Source organism: Culex quinquefasciatus, chromosome 2, assembly GCF_015732765.1.
Source record: "Culex quinquefasciatus strain JHB chromosome 2, VPISU_Cqui_1.0_pri_paternal, whole genome shotgun sequence".
Lineage (NCBI taxonomy): Eukaryota > Metazoa > Arthropoda > Insecta > Diptera > Culicidae > Culex > Culex quinquefasciatus.
The window spans coordinates 138239869-138260513 of record NC_051862.1 but is presented as its reverse complement, the minus strand read 5'-3'; the positions used below and the strand labels follow the sequence as shown (position 1 = coordinate 138260513).

The window sequence follows — 20645 nt, the reverse complement described above, 5'->3', positions numbered from 1 at the left end:
GCCCTCAAAGCAGGTTCCTCTTGGGCCCGAGTAACATTAACCGAAACATACGGGTTGTTGCAATATGGGTATCAAAATTCATTGTTTTGATATTGAACCTGCAAATGGCCATTTCGACAGTAGTGGCCACAACCTGGAGTTGCCGGTGCCCTCATGGAAAGTTCACATTGGGGGAACATTTAGGACAATTTTGCCGACAAATCTATGAAACAAAATACAATAATCTTATCCCAGATTTCACTAGCAATCCAAAACTCATTCAAAATGTTTGGTCCTATGTCTTTCGGTTATGTCTCTGACATACCATCTTGAACTTTTGGCAATATGAGTAATAAATCGCTGGGGGTAATAAATCGATAATTGCGAAATTATTGAAATTGAGAATAACTCTTTCGTAATCAATTTGAGCCCTAAAAGGGCTTTTTAATGCTTGCTGTTGAAATTTACTTGGCTGTCGCCGATGGCTGGCAAGAGCCTTGCCAAAACATTTCCCCATCGCGAACAACATTGAACCCTTCCAGGTTCGGTCTGCCCCTTCGCCACGATGCTTCTCCGCCTTCAGCTATCTTTGTTGCCGCTGTGTCGTCCCTTCCTCGTAGACTGTCGAGAGTGATTTGAGTACGCAAATGAAATAGATTTTCGTTTTGGGATTTCGTGGAACGAAGAAATCTAGGTGGCGAATGCCGTAAAGGCAGAGAGAACGCCGTAGAATCGTCAAAACGAGAAAAAAGTCTTGTAATGTGTGGGAATAAATCGTTTAATGTGATTCAAATTTGTTGTGACGCAAAGAAAATCTTTAACACATGGTTCAGACTGGCTCTTTGTAATGAATTGGAGTCCTGATAATGGCTTTTTATTATTTCAAAATATTTTTAAAACATTGTTCAATGCCAAAAGTTTAATTGATGAAATGATTTCAAATCAACTGGCACGACAATCTTGACATTACGATTAGCTGTGAAGCGTTTCAAAACTTTAGACGTTATCCAACGTCAAAATACCATAAGATCTTAGAGCAGAAATACCATAAGATCTTAGAGCAGAAATAAATAGATCTTAAGAAATAACCGTTTCGTGATTGATTTTGTGGCCAAGAAACGCAAATAATAAAACTATAAAAAAAATCATTAACTTTTGTGTCCGAAGTTCTTCGTCATGATGGTTATGCCTATAGCATTACCACTGCACCTTTTTTCTTTAAAACTATATCAGCAACATTATTGATGGTACATTTGACATAAAAATAAAATTTGAACACCTCAAATCTGATTTTAACAAGATAAACTATGACTATCAAAGTTCATAATGAAAAAACCCGACTATTTTTTCCAAAAACAATGCATGGACTTTGTGTGGCCTGTTTAAAAAAAAAGATCTTGAGAAAAACCTTACCAGTTAAAAAACACTCTTAAATTTTTTTTCAATGATTTTTAAAAGTTTTCGAAAGTTGCTTAGTAAGATTATTCCAATTTTCTAAAACTATCCGAATTTTCTCTATGGAAATCTATGAAGCAGAAAACAGACTGCAATTTTTGATTCTTCTTTCTTTTTTACTAGCAACAGATAAAACAACATTTTTTTATTAAAACAATGCAATGCTTTACAACATTTTCAAAATGCTTTGAACATGTAATATGTGCGCTTCCCCATCACCGACGTGAACTTCAAGTACCTAGAATGCATAAAATAGGCCACTGATAATGCGCTTCTTTCACACCGACGTGAACTTCAAGTACCAAAAATACATTATATTTTTCAGCACTACGCTTCCCAAATACAGATTTAAACCAAAAACCAAACACGTTATCATATTTCTATACTCCTTGACATCTAGACAAACCATACCAGTTGTAAAATATTCATAAAATAGCAATAGCAAACATATTAGAATTTCCCATAGCTACAAATGAGTGAATTATTGTTTTTCCAAGGACACATCTAGAGTTTTTTTTTTTGAAGGTCCTATAAGCTGTTGTGTTTCATATGTTTATAGGACCTTTTCATATAAAACTCTAGACATGCGAAAAAATACAGATTAAATTTGACAAAAAATGCGACTTTCCTGAGAACTGCCCTAGCCCGCACCACATGGAGGTACGTTCAGCTCAATGTACCATATCATATGAGCAATCTTCTCCGTCTGCAATTTCAATATTAAATATCTCAATGCGACAACGATTTCCATTCAACGACAGGCACAAATCATTCAACCGTAAATCATCTGATTTAAAATATTAAACCATTGCTCGCCGGATGGTGTCATGCGAAGACGCGCGCGACATTCTTTTACGTATAGTCGTCGCCGGCGCTGATTTATTTTTGGCAATGCCGTCGTCAGACCGGCTTGCAGACCGCGTGTCGTCATCAACCGAGTTTCCCACCTAAAAATAGCGCCCAGTGCGTGCCCTTGAACCACTTTGCGCCCAATATTTACAAACATTAAAACTATTTTTAGCGCCCCGCAACTTTCTCTTGTGGGGAAACTGGAAGCATTCCAAGAACCGTTCTTGCCGCGGGGGTCAAAATAACGGTCATCGAAGGGATGGGGGAGCAGCAAAACAACCCAAGCAATGTCGGCTCACATCCCGCGCTCCCCTAGGTCGAGCTCATTTGCTCAACCTTAATGGACACTCTAGGTTAAAATTATCAATTCATAACCGGTTTGATTGGCTCCGACGTTGCGTAATGCTGCGGCCTGGTGCACCATCCTGCTGGAAACCCGATTCCCGGGCCGGATTTTCCTCCGTTCAACACCCGAATTCCTTCACACAAAAATCACTTTTTACAGCTACTCGGCGCAGAGCCAACACGGCATGTAAACAAAGCCTTCTCCGGGAGCTGAACCCTCCGAAATCTTACCACAAAAACACGCGACGAAGGCGACACTACGCGCGGATTCACCCGGAATCGACGTCGCGGACCACGAACCGGATTTATGCACGCAAAACACTTGGAACTTTCCGTAACTTCGGACCGGACGAGGACGAAACGCGAAGCGAATCTCAGCCGCACACGAACCAACCAACCAAAAAAAAAACTCAACGTAAACTTTTGCGCAAAGGGAGAAACGTCAAAGCAGGGACAGCTGATGGCAGGTGTCAGTTTTGAACGTTTTGAAAGAGCGCGCGTGAAAAAATTTGAACAGTGGTGGCGTGAGAAAAGTGGGGGCAAATATTTGGTTTTCAGATCGGATTTCGACCAAATCTGTCAAATTTAATGCAAATTTTGATGTAAATTATGTCCCAAAAAAAAAAAAAAAAGAAGTCATCAAGTTAACAGGTTACGAGCTCGAACTTTTCCTTCAAAGATTAGTTCAAATGGAAAGACAAATCAAAAACAATGTGCCAGTGTTCAAGGGGGAAGCGCGTGAATAAGGCTTTCTAGGCCCAGTGAAAAAAATATAATTTAACTCAAAAATGACGAACTCCTCGTCACAGTGTCCTGATGCAAACAATGATCGAGCTGTAGCTGTCACAGCCCTGCGAAGTATGTTGTCTGACATATCGGGCAGCCAGTCAAAAAACCCAGCTAGAAGTCGCCTGACAAAAAACTTTTGCTAGAAAGAGATAGGAAACCTGATGCAAAACGTCCAGCTGTCATGTAAACATACTTTGAATGTGTTGGTAAATTGAAAGTTGACAGCTAGACTCTGTACAAAGCGGATGTTTTGTACGCATAGCTGAAATATTATTTCGTTAAAAGCTCGTGTAATTTAGAAAAAAAACCTTATCTGACCTCAATACCCAGTGCCCTCCGGCTCATCCGGCAATCGTTAAGATGTCCGGATACCGGAAAAACGCGGTCGTAATCGACTTTGGTGTCGTTCCGACCAGACCAAAAATCGACAAAGTAAGAGACTTTGTCTTCCAGCAGATGTGCTTAGATATCTCCAAAATCAAATCGCTCCAAACCAAGATGACCAATGGACAAGTAATCATCGAAACCGAATCAGCAGAACTAGCAGAACAACTCATCTCCGAACACCACCTGAAACACAAAATCACGATCGACAACAAGTCATATCTCATCCCAGTGCAGAGTATCGACGACACAAGAGAGGTTAGGATTTACGACCTCCCGCCTCAGATGCCCAACAAGATGATCGCTACACACTTCTCTACATACGGTCAAGTAACCTCAGTCAAAGATGAGACCTGGAAGGAGCACTTCCCGGGAGTCCTCACTGGAACCCGTATTCTCCGGATGAAGCTACGGAAACACATCCCGTCCTACGTAGAGGTTGCTGGGGAAACCTCCTACGTGAGCTACAAAGGTCAAATTAGGACATGTAAACATTGTGTTCGCCCCCTGCATATTGGGAAATCGTGCGTCGAGGCTCGTAAGGAATCCGGCGAGAGTGTGAACAAACGTTTAACGCTGGCCGAGGTGGTACAATCGACATCCCCACCCATTGATGAACCAAATCTCCCCCCCCGTCGACCCGTCTCCGGCAGAACCACAAACAGCCGAATCAATGGAGGTCGTTGAAGACGAAACAGTACGAGATGACCAAATTGAAATTCCCATAATTCCCGAAAACCCCTCCGATCATCAACACCAAAACAACCTCACTCCTCAAGCTGGAACCAGCACGGCACCAACAATACCGCTCCCGGAGAGGCTGGACATGGATTTGTACAGCGCATACCCTGGCCACACAACACCAAGAGGACCAAAATCAACCCAAGAATGCGACGCCCCCAACAAGCGACCAGGTTCACCCAACCTGGAGAGTGCCGACCATCGTCGCACTAGGACTGATTCAACATAATATTCATCTTTATTAATACCACCCCGCTACTTGACCACATCATGAAAACATCTCCAACTAAATCAGCCCAACAACGACAATACACCTGCAGGGGCACCTGGATGTTCACAGAACGGATTGATTTTTCCCAGGTAAGCTGCAGATGTATATGTCTAGCCTTAGCACGTCTCGATACTGCCGCACCTAAGAAAGCGTTCAAACTACAAACAGATCGATACTGCCTCGCCATAATGCTGCATCAGTACACAACAAGAAGAAAACACCAGTCAAAAACCTCTCGACGGACCTGGACATCTCCAGCGCAGCTGATCCTTCCTCAGGTAAGCTGCAGAAGCAGATGTATATGTCTAGCCCTAGCACACCTCGATACTGCCGCCACCCTCAAGAAGTCATTCCTACTGCACACAGATCGCAACCCGTTGACTCCAACGCTACTCCTTCGACGAACGGCAACCTACTCCTCGACGACCAGCACAGCACGAAAAAAAAACAAATCTCCTCAACAGCAAGGCACCTCTCGTCGGACATGTACATCCCCAGCGCAGCTGATCCTTCCACAGGTAAGCTGCAGAAGCAGATGTATATGTCTAGCCCTAGCACACCTCGATACTGCCGCCACCCTCAAGAAGTCATTCCTACTGCACACAGATTGCAACCCGTTGACTCCAACGCTACTTCTTTGTCGACCTGCAACATACTCCTCGACGACCAGCACTGCACGAAGAAGAAACACATCTCCACAACAGCAAGATCGCAACCCGTTGACTACAATGCTACTCCTTCGGCGACCTGCAACCTACTCCTCGACGACCAGCACAGCACGAAGAAGAAATACGTCTCCTCAACAGCAAGGCACCTCCCTTCGGACATGTACATCCCAAGCGCAGCTGATCCTTTCACAGGTAAGCTGCAGGTGTATAATAATACACTGTATATGTCCTGCCGAAGTATTACGGTTTACTGCTCTCAACAACAAACTGTCATTGCCACCTCCAGACGATCCTGTCATCCCCACGACGTTGAAACTCACGAGTTCCCTTGAGCTGATGGCTCATCGATCGATCAGTTGTCAACATCTGGGATCCCACCGCACGCCGAATGTGAAGTAACGTCATGATTCGAAATCCGGACACTTAGTACCATATTATTTTTGTTATAGCTGGCAAAAAAAATCATGTAATAAGTTGGAAATGTAGAAATATCATCATCATTTAGTATAAACAGTCAGTTTTAAGAGAATGCATGCAAATTATGTCTTTTCTAACAATTATTCATCAGAATTTGAAAATTAAAATGACTTGTTGTGCTTCAAATCCCGGACACTGATAAAAGCTGATTCGAAATCCGGACACTTTTGCTTCGAATTCCGGACGCTCGATTTTGCTTATGAATCGCACAAATTTGGACTGAAATGTTAGTGAATGGCATTCTTTAGGTCTCAAATAAGATGTTAACATCAAAACAATCGATAGTTTATATAAAAAATGGCTAGAATTTAAGAAAATCAAAAACATAAATTTCTGCTTTGCCTTCTCGGTGCTTCGGAAACCTATGAAATATTTCCGTTGAAATGTTTCGCATTTTTGGTAAACTTATAATTTTATTTTATTTTATTGTTTTGGCATTAACTACAGCGTTCAAACAAACTTGAAATGAAAGTTGATGTTAGAAATCATCAAATAACACAGTTTTGACATTCATAATGCGAACTTATATCCAAACAATTGATAAAACAAGTTGATGTGTCCGGGTTTCGAAGCGTCCGGGAATTCGAATCATGACGTTATAACACTTCAAATCAGGTGAGCGACAAACAGTATCAGCTTACACACAAATCGACACGACGAGCGAAGCCGAGAGAGGAGTACGGAGACTGCGACAGACACTCAGTTCAACTCAACTTTGATTATTTGCTACTCAACAAAAGGTTCAGCGAGCGAGTCATACACCCAAATTTGCAGTGGATTTTTTAAGCTACAATTTAGCAACTCTGAACATCAACAACATTTCTAACCAGACAAAAGTTGATGCATTCAAAGCTTTCGTACGGTTGAATGAGATTAATATAATCTTCATTCAAGAAGTGGAAAACGATAGGCTTGAAATACCAGGATTTGAGCTATTTTTTAATATCAATGAGCGTCGTCGAGGGGTTGCGATAGGATTGAAAAACTTTATAGAGTACCGTACGGTCGAAAGATCGTTAGATGCTAGGCTTTTACTTATCAAACTCAAAAATGGAGTAACACTATGTAATATTTATGCACCAACCGGCTCGCAAAGTCGGGTCGAACGAGAGGACTTTTTTAACCTGACCTGTGCACACTACCTTCGTAACTGCGCTGGTCCCATTATTTTCGGGGGAGACTTTAACTCAATTGTGAATGATCGTGATGCGACAGGGGGAACACCGCGAAGCGAGATGACCTCACGCCTCACAGCTGCTCTGGATCTGATCGATGTCTGGCGCGTTTTCAATCGTAATGTTACGGATTATACCTTCCTTCGAGCAGGATCGGGATCGAGGATTGATCGTGTACTCGTAACAAAATCGATGCGCGATAACCTCAGGACGATTCGACACTCTGCTACCTGTTTCAGCGATCATAAAGCAGTGATCGTTCGTCTGATTCTGCCACGACTAGGACCTGCCCAAGGAAACGGACTCTGGAGGCTAAACGTGCACGTGCTCGACGATGAGGAAACTATGGAAGAGTTCCAGAACAAGTGGCGATACCTTGTAAGGCAGAAACAACACTACTCCTCGTGGCTCCAATGGTGGGTCAACTTCGTGAAACCGAAGCTGGCATCTTTCTTCCGTTGGCATACCTCTCAACAACTCCGAAATCATCGAGATTCCCTGGAGCTGCTGCATGGGGAACTGACTAGAGCTTATGGGCTCTATCTAAACGACTCCTCGCAGCTTTGTAGAATAAATCGCATCAAGGCGCTGATGCTCAAACAACAGAGAGATTTCTCAAGCAACGCACGACAATTGAACGAAACCTATCTCCAGGAGAACCCACCAGTCTATTCCACGTTTCAGAAAAATGTAGCAAAAGGGCAAAAACAGTTATCCGGGAGCTGGAAGATCAAGGGAGATGATTGAAGGTGACCGCATTGAACAACACGTTGTCTCATATTTTGAACAACTCTTTGCTGCTGAAAACACGAGAGCAGGGCCCAACAACTTCTTGCCACAAAAAACTCTGTCTGCGAACGACATCCGGAACGAAGATCTGATGAACCCAGCTGATGAAGAAGAAATCTGGCAGAGCATCAAAAGCAGCGCACCACGAAAATCACCCGGCGAAGATGGGCTACCACGAGAATTCTACGCTAAAACTTGGAACATCATTCGCAGAGAGTTCACATATGTTGTGAATGACATCATGCGAAACCCTGAAGCCAACCCGAAGCTGATGAACGGAATCATCGTATTGGTGAAGAAAAAGGACGCTGGAAACACCATAACCCAGTCACGGCGTTCTCACAGGATTCTTACAGAATTCTAGCAGAGCGAAAATATTCTTACTAGAACTATGCCATCATCCTGCCAGAACTTAGCAAGAATTCTCAAAGAATTCTAGCTCAAATGCAATAACCGGTTCTAGCAGGTGCCAGCGAAATCAACCGGTTTTGTTAGAATCCTGCTAGAATTTTGCTAGAACTATTCTGACAGACATCCTGCTAGAATTCAGTAAGAATTTTGCTAGAATGAGATGGCAAAAAATTCTGCTAGAATCCTGCTAGAATTTTCTTAGAAATGATCAGAAAATTTTTGCTTGGAAATTTTGTTTGGTTATTTTTTGGCAAATAAAACTAGTTGAAACATTTATTTATTGCAAAGAACATTTTAACATCTCAGGTAACACATTTTGTTCAGTTTTTCACAATTTCACTGTGGAACTTTTTTTCTTTTCACGTATTTCATAACTGACGTGATGATAGACGGTCGTCGTTTTGTCCCGCCGCCCCGGGTGGTGTGGTGATCTTTTTGCCGAATTTAGTGAGCTGCATCGGATCCACTTACAAATGGCGGAATTGCCTACCTTTGCCTTGGCAAGGGACTTTCCGACGAACGGATGTTTTCATCAGGTTCCCAGCTTGCCAAGTCCACTCAGTTGCCATTTCCTGTTTAAATTAAAGGTGGAATGTTAAATAATGTGGATAAACCATTTTCTCACATGATCAACTTACCCAAATTAGGCGGTGCTGGGAATCGTAGCCTCTTTGTTCAAAGGAAGAGTAAAAATGAACTTGCGCGAACAAGTTTGCCGATAAGATGGTTTTAATGGCGATCACATTCGCCACAAAGCGGTTTTGCAAAATGACGTCATTTTCGCTCTACTAGAAATTTCTAACAAAATTCTTACAGAGTTCTTATAGATTTTATTCTGCTAGAACACTCTGGCAAAAATCTAGCAGAATTCTGACAGGCCTGCTAGAATCATTCTTGCTGGATTCTAGCAGAACCAATTCTGTAAGAATTTCTCGTGTCTGGGAAAAAGCTATCGACCAATAACTCTTTTGAATGTTGATTACAAAATTGTCTCGAGGATCTTGAAACAGCGGATGTCGCCACTGCTGGAAAAGGTCCTGTCCAGCCACCAGAAATGTTCTAATGGAAAACAGAATATTTTTCAAGCCACGTCAAAAATCTTGGACAAAATCTCTGCTGCTAAACACAATCGAGAATCGAAGCTGCTGGTTTCCTTTGATCTTGACCATGCGTTCGACAGAGTGGACCGCCGGTTTCTGTTTGAGATCATGGAGCGCATGAACTTCAACAGGAGACTCATAGATTTCCTTCGGAAAACTATGAGTAACTCGTCGTCGAGGATTCTGCTGAATGGAAAACTGTCCCAATCTTTTCAAATAGGGAAATCGGTGAGACAAGGAGATCCCCTTAGTATGCTGCTGTTCGTGATCTTTATTCAACCGTTAATTGACAAAATAGAGGCTTTAGGACATGGAGGGGATTCCCTCAACATTTACGCAGACGATATCAGTTTGTTCGTTCCGAACACGCAGGCGGCGACAGCCGTCGTTGAGATCATTGAAGCATTTCAGGACTTCTCTGGAGCTCGACTCAATCGACAAAAAACAGTTGCTCTAGAAGTAGGCCGCGTGAGAAACCCGGAAGTTCTACCCTGGCTAAACGTCTCGGAATCTGTAAAAGTTCTGGGGATAACGTTCGCCAATTCGGTAAAGCAAACGATGGAGCTCACCTGGGTAAACATTTTGAGGAATCTAAAATGGCGCCTTTGGAATTGCAAGTCACGAGGATTAAACCTACTGCAGAAAATCACCCACATCAACACGTTCGTCCTTTCCAAACTTTGGTATGTGGCATCAACTTTGCCGCTACCGAAAAAGTTTGAACGGGAAATTCTCAAAGAACTTCGGCACTTCCTTTGGATCCGATGCCGGCAGCCGATTAAACTGGAGACATTATTTCTTCCGAAGGTCCGTGGGGGACAAAATCTACACTCTCCGGGTTTCAAGTCCATAGCATTGTTGACGAATAGGATCCTAGACAACATCGATGAACTACACTTTCTACGAGGAATGCTAGATACACCTGTTCTGCAAATTCCTGCAGCATACCCACAGGTGAAAGCTGCTGCACTTGAAATTGCAACGTTATCAGCAAGGACACTTGAGCACCACGCGTCATCTACAATCTACCAGGAGCTGATAGCTGATGAACCGGATCCAGATTTGCTCAGTGCATCGCGTCAGTGGAGACGAATCTTCGAGAACGTCAATGATCGTAGGCTGCCATCCGACTATCGTGCAACTTGGTACAGGATAATTCATGGAAAAGTGCAACATAAGGAGTTACTCTACAGACAACATCGTTGCATTTCCGCGGAGTGTGACGAATGCCCTGGAGAAATTGAATCTATAGAACACAAATTTTTTGCTTGTTCTACGTCTAGGCCAGTGTGGCTGTTTTTAAAACAGCAACTGAGCATAGTCAACCCCATTTTGCTTCAAAAACCTAACAATTTCTTTTTGTTTCCTGAACTTTATGGACTAGATCAGAATGATTCACTTAGGATTAAAATTCTCGTGGGAAAATATTTCCACTTTATTATAAAAACTCCCAAGGAAGAAGTAACCGTTGAAAATTTAAATTGTGAATTATAAAATAATTTTAAGCAACTTCTGACAAATAAAACCAAGATCTAAAAAAAAAAAAAAAAATGGAAAGACAAATCAAAAACATTGTGCCAGTGTTCAAGGGGGAAGCGCGTGAATAAGGCTTTCTAGGCCCAGTGAAAAAAATATAATTTAACTCAAAAATGACGAACTCCTCGTCACAGTGTCCTGATGCAAACAATGATCGAGCTGTAGCTGTCACAGCCCTGCGAAGTATGTTGTCTGACATATCGGGCAGCCAGTCAAAAAACCCAGCTAGAAGTCGCCTGACAAAAAACTTTTGCTAGAAAGAGATAGGAAACCTGATGCAAACAAACGTCCAGCTGTCATGTAAACATACTTTGAATGTGTTGGTAAATTTGTGACTAGAAAGCCTTATAGGGTCCTTAAGCGCCTTAAGCCTTATGTCAATTTTTATGTACAAGGGTTAAAAAACACGATCAAAAACCATTTCTGATGATTGACAAGACAACATTTTTTCGATTGATCAACTATGGTCCGCTTGTAACGTGCTGTCAAGTAGGACCTTTTCTGTCGAGAAGGGTCGCGAAGTATTTTTTACAAATTGATTTAAAATCCATTTTAAATCCTTTGCGGTCGAACAAAGAGACATTGTGATCAGAAAAATAAGCTTTATCATTGTGAACAATGATATCACAAATCTAAGCTTAATTTTAGGACCCAATTACTGAAAGCTATTAGGACTCCGAGGAAGAAGTGGACGCCGGAGTCCGAAGACGAAGCGAATTTCAACGGCTGCTTATGGCTTGGATCAAGGCTTGAATACTGCCCGTGTTAATCATTATACAATAGATTTGTCAAACACGGTTCAGGTTAGGACTCCGAAATCGGTTTCACCTTCGGTACCGTTTACAAGTTTCATCTTAATGTAAGGTATGCACTTCGGAAGGAACGCGGTCAAGAAAAAAAATCAAATGGGCAGTGTAGGGATTATGGGTTGCAGGATTGAATATGTAATAAATTATTAAATGAGTATTTATTATAAGATTGATATAATTCATACATAAGAGTTTAGAGCGCAACAAAAAGTGCGCACCTTCATGAATATTGCCTTGTTAGCAGACAGATTGCGGATAGAGTGCGAGAGCGTGCTAGCGAGCTGCGAGAGAGAACAACGAGCGAGAAAACAACGAGATGCGCGCGGCCGGCGAAAGAGAGAATGAAGATTGTCAAATCAGTTTTGTGGTTAATTTGTGTGGAATAAGACGTGTTGTTTGTTAATTGCGAAATATCTGTGCTTTTATTATAAAAGAAAGTCCCCAATCACGACCGGCAGCGCAAGCAAGCCAGAGAGGGTGAAGAAAAGCCCCAATAAATCGCTCCCTCTCCTTTGTTCTGCTGTTAGTAATGCTGTTTCTTGATCCCTTTTCTTCCGATCTGCATACTAGCCTTAAGGTGAAGAAAATTGATCATCACTATTAAAAATTCTGTATTGAATTCAATTCAACGAATTTCTGCACCAAAAGGAATCAGCATATGCCGGTTGTTGAGTTCTTGAAGTCACTGAAAGAATTATTGATGTAAATCAAATGTGTTTAAAAATTTATAAAATTGTGTGGTACAATTCTTGACGTCCTAGCTGGCAACCATTGATTAATGACGATTTCCATAACTTTACAAGGAATGGGATAATCGTTACCAAAAAGTATCAACACATACAGGGTATAAGGCTTTCTACACTGAAAGAAACCAACATAGCAAAATCAAATGCTTTTTCACGTGAGTTGCTCGAAAAACCTACACCATAAGTTCACATGCTTTTCCTTTGACCTACGTGTGTTTTGCATGTCAATTGGATGTGAAAATCATTTGAAGCCAGCTGATTGCATGCAAAACCCCTTTCACGTTGATTACGAATGGATTTCACGTGAGTTTCATAAGAAAAGAACTTAGATTTTCCCCATTCGACTTATCCATTGATTTCGAAGTGAAAATCACGTTAGTTCGAAATGTTTATGCGTGTGGTGGAAAAACCTTCATAACTAAGATGGCCACGGACGAAGATGGTTATTTTTTTTCTTGTCAGCTTGAAATGTCTGTTTCAGAATCCGCCAGTAGAATCCTGTGATCCGGAAGTTCACCGGAATATCCGCTATGATTCGGCGGTCGGTGACAACATCTTTTTTGGCCAAAGAATGCAATCGTTTCTTCCCGGAGTCCGCCATCAAGATCGGATCGCGCGTACACGGTATCGTACGACGCAGTGTTCTGTGTATTTTACATTTAAAAAAATGTAGATTGTGCATAATAAATTATAAATTGGCAAATAAATCTGGTTCAAAAAATACGACAATCCAAACTCATTATTTGAACATATGAAAGTCTATGGAAAATCATTTGATTTCTACCACAAATTCATATCATTTTCATGGGCTAAGCATTGCAAAGTCATGTGAGCTTCCACGTCAAATTAACGTGTTTGGCATTTGGATTTGCCGGTTCGCGCGATCGATTTTTTTCAAGTGATTTCCACGTGATATTCACAGACTAAGTCGTATGGGGTAGATTCATGTGCAAAACATGTGACATTGCTATGTGCCTTTCTTTCAGTGTAGTCAGAAATTTACCAATACATTCAAAGTATGTTTACATGACAGCTGGACGTTTGTTTGCATCAGGTTTCCTATCTCTTTCTAGCAAAATTTTTTTGTCAAGCGACTTCTAGCTGGTTTATTTGACTGACTGCCCGATATGTCAGCCAACATACTTCGCAGGGCTGTGACAGCTACAGCTCGATCATTGTTTGCATCAGGACACTGTGACGAGGAGTTCGTCATTTTTGAGTTTAATTATATTTTTTTCACTGGGCCTAGAAAGCCTTATTATTCTGAACAATTTGTTGAAGGAATTTTCGCAAAATGTTGAAAACGACGCAAAATTAATATTTTTTGAATGAAAAATCATGGCAATGATGGAAGGTGAAGTTAACGGGATAATATACAATTAGGAATGGTGATATAATAGCATTTGATTTGATAAAACGAAACTATCGTGGAATCCATTTCTGCTAAAGCTTCATTATATTCACTCAAACGAATAAAGTTTACGGTTGTATTACACAATTTGAACTTAATGCCTTAACTAGGTGTATTGAGAAGAAAGACAAACTATATCGTATGAAAATTCGTTGACTGTACGACAAAAAACAAGAATTGCTACTGCTTAACAAAACAAAAAGTACATTCGCAATTGTTCAGGTTGACTCTTATAGATCTCTGTTCGCTTTGTATGATTTTAAATGAGAAGAGAAACAGTATGTGGAGGTTTTGGATGATCAAAATGAGGCCTATTAACCAATAGAATCGAATACCGAAATTTAGAATGCTCACGAATGGGGTAAATTACTAACAATAAGTTTGATGAGTCACAAAAAATGTATATATTTTATATATTAAAATTCTCTCGATTACCGTATCTCTTTAATAATGTGGTATTTGTTGCATAACATCAGTACATCCCCGCGCATGCTTCCGCTATCCAGCTGATTCTCATTTGTTTGCCTGCAATCTTATAAACTCTCTCTATCCGTGCAGTTGTCTTACGCAAATATTTAGTTTGGACATTCAAATAGGTTGCACATCAAGCAGCGCGGTTTCAGAAACTCGTTGAGGTTTTACTCGAAAATCAGCGAACCTGAGGCATAGCTAACGCTGGAGTCTTTTTTATCACAGCACTGATTGCTTTGGTCGTACTTGAGAAATTTGAAGCTCATCCGGTAGCCGCGCCGCTTCAGCTCTTCGACGGACTAAAAACATGGACCGAAAGTTAGGTTAAATTTGCTGAGGAGTTTATCCACCCATCAATCCGGTACCTGTAGCAACACCCCGATCGGATGGCGGCCGCAAATTGTGTTGTTGTACTTTCGCAGATACTCGGCGAAGCTCTCCGGCTTCAGTGTCTCGATCAGATCCATGCCCATCTTGTCCAGCACCTCGATCCACTTGTAGATCGGGCCGTGCGACTCCTCGTAGTACGTGTACCGGAAGCGGGCACCCCAGTGGCAAAAGTCGGACGAGATGACGAAGAGATTCTGCGGGTCGGCCAGGTACGGCGCCAGGATCTTGCCGTACGTTTCCTCCCAGTCGTTGCTGATCGAGCCGACCATGATTGGCACAATGGTGAACTGGTCACGGAAGCTGAACGAAACGGGAACTTATTTCTGATTGCTGACCCAACGAGCAATACACGATTGTTTTCTGGTTGATCCCACCCGTAATACAGTCAGATCCCCCCTCCCGACAACACTTACTCTTCCATCACTTTGGCCACGTAGGGAAGGTGCATCTCGATGCTGTGCTCGTCCTCGTCAGTCTTTTGGTCCATCCACTTGAAGTGTCCGGTGGCCTCCAGCTCGGCGTTGACCTGTTGGTCAACCTTGAGGTCGTACAGCGGCGTACGACAGAACTGGGCCGCCGACAGGGCACAACGCGACAGGCGGACATGGTGGGAGGGTCCCAGGATGAAGACGCGCTTCCTAAAAACAAAGTAAACAAACACTCAAATCAACTCAAATTCTACACATCATTTCGGAAAAGCTCTACTTACACAACGGCCGGACTAATTTGTCGGTACGCCCAGGCTCCGCAAGCGCCACAGTAGCGATATCCTGCGTGTCTGTTGTGAAGAGAAAGAGAAAAAAGACATTTAGAGCAAGGATAAATTGTTGCTCTTGAAAGCTCCATTATGGTGGACGAAATAATTACGGGGCGATAATGGCGCGAGCCGGCCCAAAGGTCAGATCGGAGTCATCCAGCCATTTGGACAGTTGTCGGTTGAGTTCGGAACCTGTTGAAAGATAAAGAAAAAGAAGGAATGAAACTCTGTGTAATTTATTTTGTTTGCTATTATTTTGATTTGCTTTAGAAATCTGGCGACAACACGGGAGAAGAAAAAGGCGAAAAAACTGGGTTCCAGGGGAACTGTCAGCAAAGTTAACAATATTTTCATTTTAGGAAAATTGATTTTAAAAGACAATCTTATCGTCTTTGCAGACTGAACACTAATATTAAACAGGACAAACATTGAACGAAAAGCTCCAGGACGATAAGGCGGGAATCGTAAACGCGTCCAAAAGCAATTTAGATCGGCAGAAATTAGAATAGGGACTTATGGAACCCCTGGACGGATCTAATGAGACTAATAGATTACACTCAACCCCCGATGGTTTGACACCAACTGTTGTCAAACGAACGCGGTCACTTTTTAGTTTGACACCCCTTTTACACGGAGTTCACTCACACTACTGAGCGTTTGTTTTGATAGTGTGCGTGAGCGCCATGTAAAAAGTGATAGTCCGTCACTTTTTAGTTTGACTTTGACCAACCAACAGGGTGCAAACTAAAAAAGTGTCAAACGAAAAAGTGACCAACCACCGGGGGTTGATTGTATAATTGGTTCAGCCAGTGCACAGTAGTCCGAAACCTAAATCTAGCGTAACAAATTTGATAGCACACGAAAGTTACAGCCGAAAAGACGTCAATTTAAAGCGTTAGTAACTAAAAAAGTTAATGCAGTTTGACCTCGCTGTTGGAAGCTTCCAAAAGTAAACATTCTAGAGTTGATTTGCAGAAAACATCTCGGACAACCAAATCTCGGAGCGTATGGTGGTGTGTCCCCACGCTTTTTCCTCCCCTGTCGATTCGGAATTGTGTTGTTGTTCGAACACTCAGTGCTCAAACTCAACCCAATTACGGATAATTTCTGCGATACGGCTTTACGCAGTAGGCCTGGCCGCTTTAACGCTTGTGATGTTTCAATGCATTCCGATGCAATGGCGCACTACAAATGTTGATGAATGACAAGAAGAGTGCTAGGCGTCATCTATCCTAAGGATCCCTTCGAAAGATTGGCTGCGCTAGGGTCTGATTAGTTTAGATTAGATTAGAACTCATTTTATCTTAATTTGAAAATTAGCATTTTTTATTTTTTTTGTCTATATTTTTTGATAGAAGTGAAAAAAGTTCGTTTTTTTAAATAAAATGTTAATTTGGACAAGCTCTACAAAAAAAAGAAGTAACAAGTCTTGACTAAAATATTCTTGGAAATAACGTCATGATTCGAAATCCGGACACTTAGTACCATATTATTTTTGTTATAGCTGGCAAAAAATCATGTAATAAGCTGGAAATGTAGAAATATCATCAGGTTTTAGTATAAACAGTCAGTTTTAAGAGAATGCATGCAAAATAACGTCATGATTCGAATTCCCGGACGCTTCGAAACCCGGACACTTCAACTTGTTTTATCAATTATTTTGATATAAGTTCGCATTACGAATGTCAAAACTGTGTTATTTCATAAATTCTAACATCAACTTTCATTTAAAGTTTGTTTGAACGCTGTAGTTAATGCCAAAACAATAAAATAAAATAAAATTATAAGATTACAAAAAATGCGAAACATTTCAACGGAAATATTTCATAGGCGTCCGAAGCACCGGGAAGGCAAAGCAGAAATTTGTGGTTTTGATTTCCTTAAATTCTAGCAAATTTTTATTTAAAATATCGATTGTTTTGATGTTAACAGCTTATTTGAGACCTAAAGAATGCCATTCACTAACATTTCAGTCCTAATTTGTACGATTCATAAGCAAAATCGAGTGTCCGGAATTCGAAGCAAAAGTGTCCGGATTTCGAATCAGCCTTTAACAGTGTCCGGGATTCGAAACACAACAAGTCATTTTAATTTTCAAATTCTGATGAAAAATGGTTAGAAATGACATATTTTGCATGCATTCTCTTAAAACTGACTGTTTATACTAAAACCTGATGATATTTCTACATTTCCAGCTTATTACATGATTTTTTGCCAGCTATAACAAAAATAATATGGTACTAAGTGTCCGGATTTCGAATCATGACGTTATGTCATTTCTAACCATTTTTCATCAGAATTTGAAAATTAAAATGACTTGTTGTGTTTCGAATCCCGGACACTGTTAAAGGCTGATTCGAAATCCGGACACTTTTGCTTCGAATTCCGGACACTCGATTTTGCTTATGAATCGTACAAATTAGGACTGAAATGTTAGTGAATGGCATTCTTTAGGTCTCAAATAAGCTGTTAACATCAAAACAATCGATATTTTAAATAAAAATTTGCTAGAATTTAAGGAAATCAAAACCACAAATTTCTGCTTTGCCTTCCCGGTGCTTCGGACGCCTATGAAATATTTCCGTTGAAATGTTTCGCATTTTTTGTAATCTTATAATTTTATTTTATTTTATTGTTTTGGCATTAACTACAGCGTTCAAACAAACTTTAAATGAAAGTTGATGTTAGAATTTATGAAATAACACAGTTTTGACATTCGTAATGCGAACTTATATCAAAATAATTGATAAAACAAGTTGAAGTGTCCGGGTTTCGAAGCGTCCGGGAATTCGAATCATGACGTTATTTCAGGAATGAATTCTGTTGACACTAGAAATAATTTAGTTAAAACTCGTTTTTTTTCATTTCATTGTACATTTTTGAGCCCTTGTAGACAATTGTAGAGCTTGTCAAAATGAACATTTTTGTACTTAGAAAACGAATTTTGGTCTATTCTATCAAAAGCAATGGGTTAAACTCCAAAATGACGTCTTTTTTTCGTGTTTTGGCTCTAACTTTCGTTTAAAACGGCCTACTTTTACTCTTTTGCAACATGAATGCTTGTTTTGATGATCTCTACAAATGTCTACAAAACATCAACTCGCTATGATGTAAGCGTGAATTGATAAATAAAAAAACCTAAACCTAAGTCACAGCACAACTGGCTCTAAAAACTTCCCGTTTGACAATAGAGCTTCGTTCTCTGGCGTTCCTTACAACTTTTTTTGAAGACACCGAAGCGCTATCTTGTCATCCCGTCAAAATAATGTCCACCATACCAAAATATGCCCCTATTGACCCTGTTCATTTGTCCCAAAGACATCAAAGCTCTAAATCTTACCGTGTGGCCACTATCAATTTTGTCACGCTAGATTTCGGTTTCGGACCACTGTTTACACGTTGAAGCGGCCAGGCCTACTGCGTAAAGTTTACCGCAGAGATGATTCATTGAAGTGGGTTGAGTTTTAGTATGGAATGTTAAAAAAATCAGCAAAATCTCATAAGTCTGCCAACACTGCCCCCAAAAATGAAAATATAAGGGGCACAAGGGAGAAAGAGAGAGACAAGGCGAACAAGAATGTTGTCTTCCCAAAAAACTGCCCCCTCGGACAGCTTCCTGGAAGGCAATTAAACATCGAAATATGAGCATCAAACAAAACCTGCCATAAAAAGGCGACCCCGAAACGTATCCTACCTGAGTCGGTGTACCAACTTCCGGCGTGAGAAGCCTCCCGATAAGTCATCTTTCGCCTGGGGATGGATTATTTCCTGTTTTGGACTTGTTTGGGTGCGTTCAGCAGAGGAAAATCTCCGTCGCCGTCGTTGTTGTCTGCAGGTCTACGAGATGCACTGAACCACCGAAAAACTTTCTTTCTGTTTTACTTTTGCCCAATGACGACGAAAGTCAATGATAGATTTTCCGTCGCGTTCCCTCTCGCCAGGTTCAATCAGCTGTTGTCTCGCTCTCTCTCGTTCTGGTTCAGAAATCGAACAAAAGATGAATATTTTAACGTGAATTTAATTTGATTAAATACAATTTCTTTACAAAACTTCCTTACCTACGCGTGTAGAAGGTGGAAAACAGTGGAAAGTGGCACTTTTTCCAGCTTTCCACGCCCGAAAAGTACGCACAAAGGACAGACAAAGTTTGGACGACAGGAAAATGACTGCTGCTGCACCCAAACTCAACAACAGAAATGAGAAACGAAGAGTGTTGATGATGACGATCGAGGTATGCGATGTTTGTCTCGCTTGCACATCAGACGTTTTTGACGTTTGGAAGAAACCCAGTGAAAAAAGTATGAATCGCTCGGCAAACGTCAACTTTAATGGGACAAAATCCGATTGGCGGCAAGTTTCTAATAAGATTTAATTAAACAGTTTATGAGCATTTAGGTGCACAATGTGATTTTACGATCTTTGTGTTTTCATTAAATAACAATATGTCCCATATTTTGCATGTGTAAATTGGGTCCTAAAATGAAGCTTAGATTTCTAATATTATTGTTTACAGTGATAAAGCTTATTTTTCTGAGTACAATGACCGTTTGTACGACCACAAAGAGTTTAAAATGGATTTTTAAATCAATTTTGAAAAATTAACCTCGCGGTCCTTCTTGACAGAAAAGCTCCTACTTGACAGCTCGTTTCAAGGGGACCATAGTTGATCCATCGAAAAAATGTTGTCTTGTCATTATTATTTTTTTGCATTAAAATGAAAAAAAGTGATCAGAAATGGTTTTTGAACGTGTTTTTTACCGTTGTACATTGAAATTTACATAGGGCTTTAGTACCCAATACTCGGACTTGACTATTTCAGTAACAACATTTCAAAAGGGCGAAACCTACGATCCTGCCGTTTCGAGAAAATCAACATTCAAAATTTTGCAATTCCGATCAATTCCTATTTCCACAAAAAAGCATGAAATCCCACATTTTTTTTCAAAACGTAATAGAAAATAGCAATAATTTCATCATAGAGAGCAATTTGAAATTAATTAAGGTGTTTTTGCTTTTAAAAATTGAGAAAAACAAATTACGCCTTTTTGAACAGCGTGCCTCCATTTTCGCCCCACCGTATTCGCCACCCACT

General features: G+C 40.8%; 2 protein-coding genes across 9 annotated transcripts in view; both read right to left on the bottom strand.

Moving 5' to 3' along the window:
• Positions 1-3045, bottom strand: part of LOC6036674 (restin homolog) — a 207413-nt gene extending 204368 nt beyond the window's left edge. For 3 of the 8 annotated variants that reach the window (XM_038254798.1, XM_038254799.1, XM_038254800.1), the window contains exon 1: positions 2860-3045. The gene's annotated coding sequence lies outside the window, so the exon portion shown is untranslated. The remainder of the gene's footprint in view (positions 1-2859) is intronic. The other 5 variants (XM_038254795.1, XM_038254797.1, XM_038254796.1 and 2 more) reach the window with 3 other exon arrangements.
• Positions 3046-13957: 10912 nt separating this feature from the next.
• LOC6036677 (protein MEMO1) lies at positions 13958-19770 on the bottom strand. The gene is made up of 7 exons (XM_001846633.2): positions 19612-19770; positions 19248-19527; positions 15664-15745; positions 15506-15574; positions 15210-15434; positions 14772-15096; positions 13958-14705 (listed from the first exon to the last, which is right to left on the bottom strand). The coding sequence occupies exons 2-7, from the start codon at positions 19294-19296 to the stop codon at positions 14574-14576; spliced, it is 882 nt and encodes a 293-aa protein (XP_001846685.1). The 5' UTR covers positions 19297-19527; positions 19612-19770; the 3' UTR covers positions 13958-14573.
• Between the last annotated feature and the right edge of the window lie 875 nt (positions 19771-20645).

Excerpts from the sequence above, each read along its gene's own strand:
- LOC6036677 (XM_001846633.2), bottom strand. The coding sequence starts at position 19,296 with ATGACTTATCGGGAGGCTTCTCACGCCGGAAGTTGGTACACCGACTCA. Across the intron at positions 15,575-15,663 it reads GCTCGCGCCATTATCGCCCC|ACACGCAGGATATCGCTACT; the intron begins GTAATTATTTCG and ends TCTTCACAACAG. Across the intron at positions 14,706-14,771 it reads CGATCGGGGTGTTGCTACAG|TCCGTCGAAGAGCTGAAGCG; the intron begins GTACCGGATTGA and ends CCATGTTTTTAG.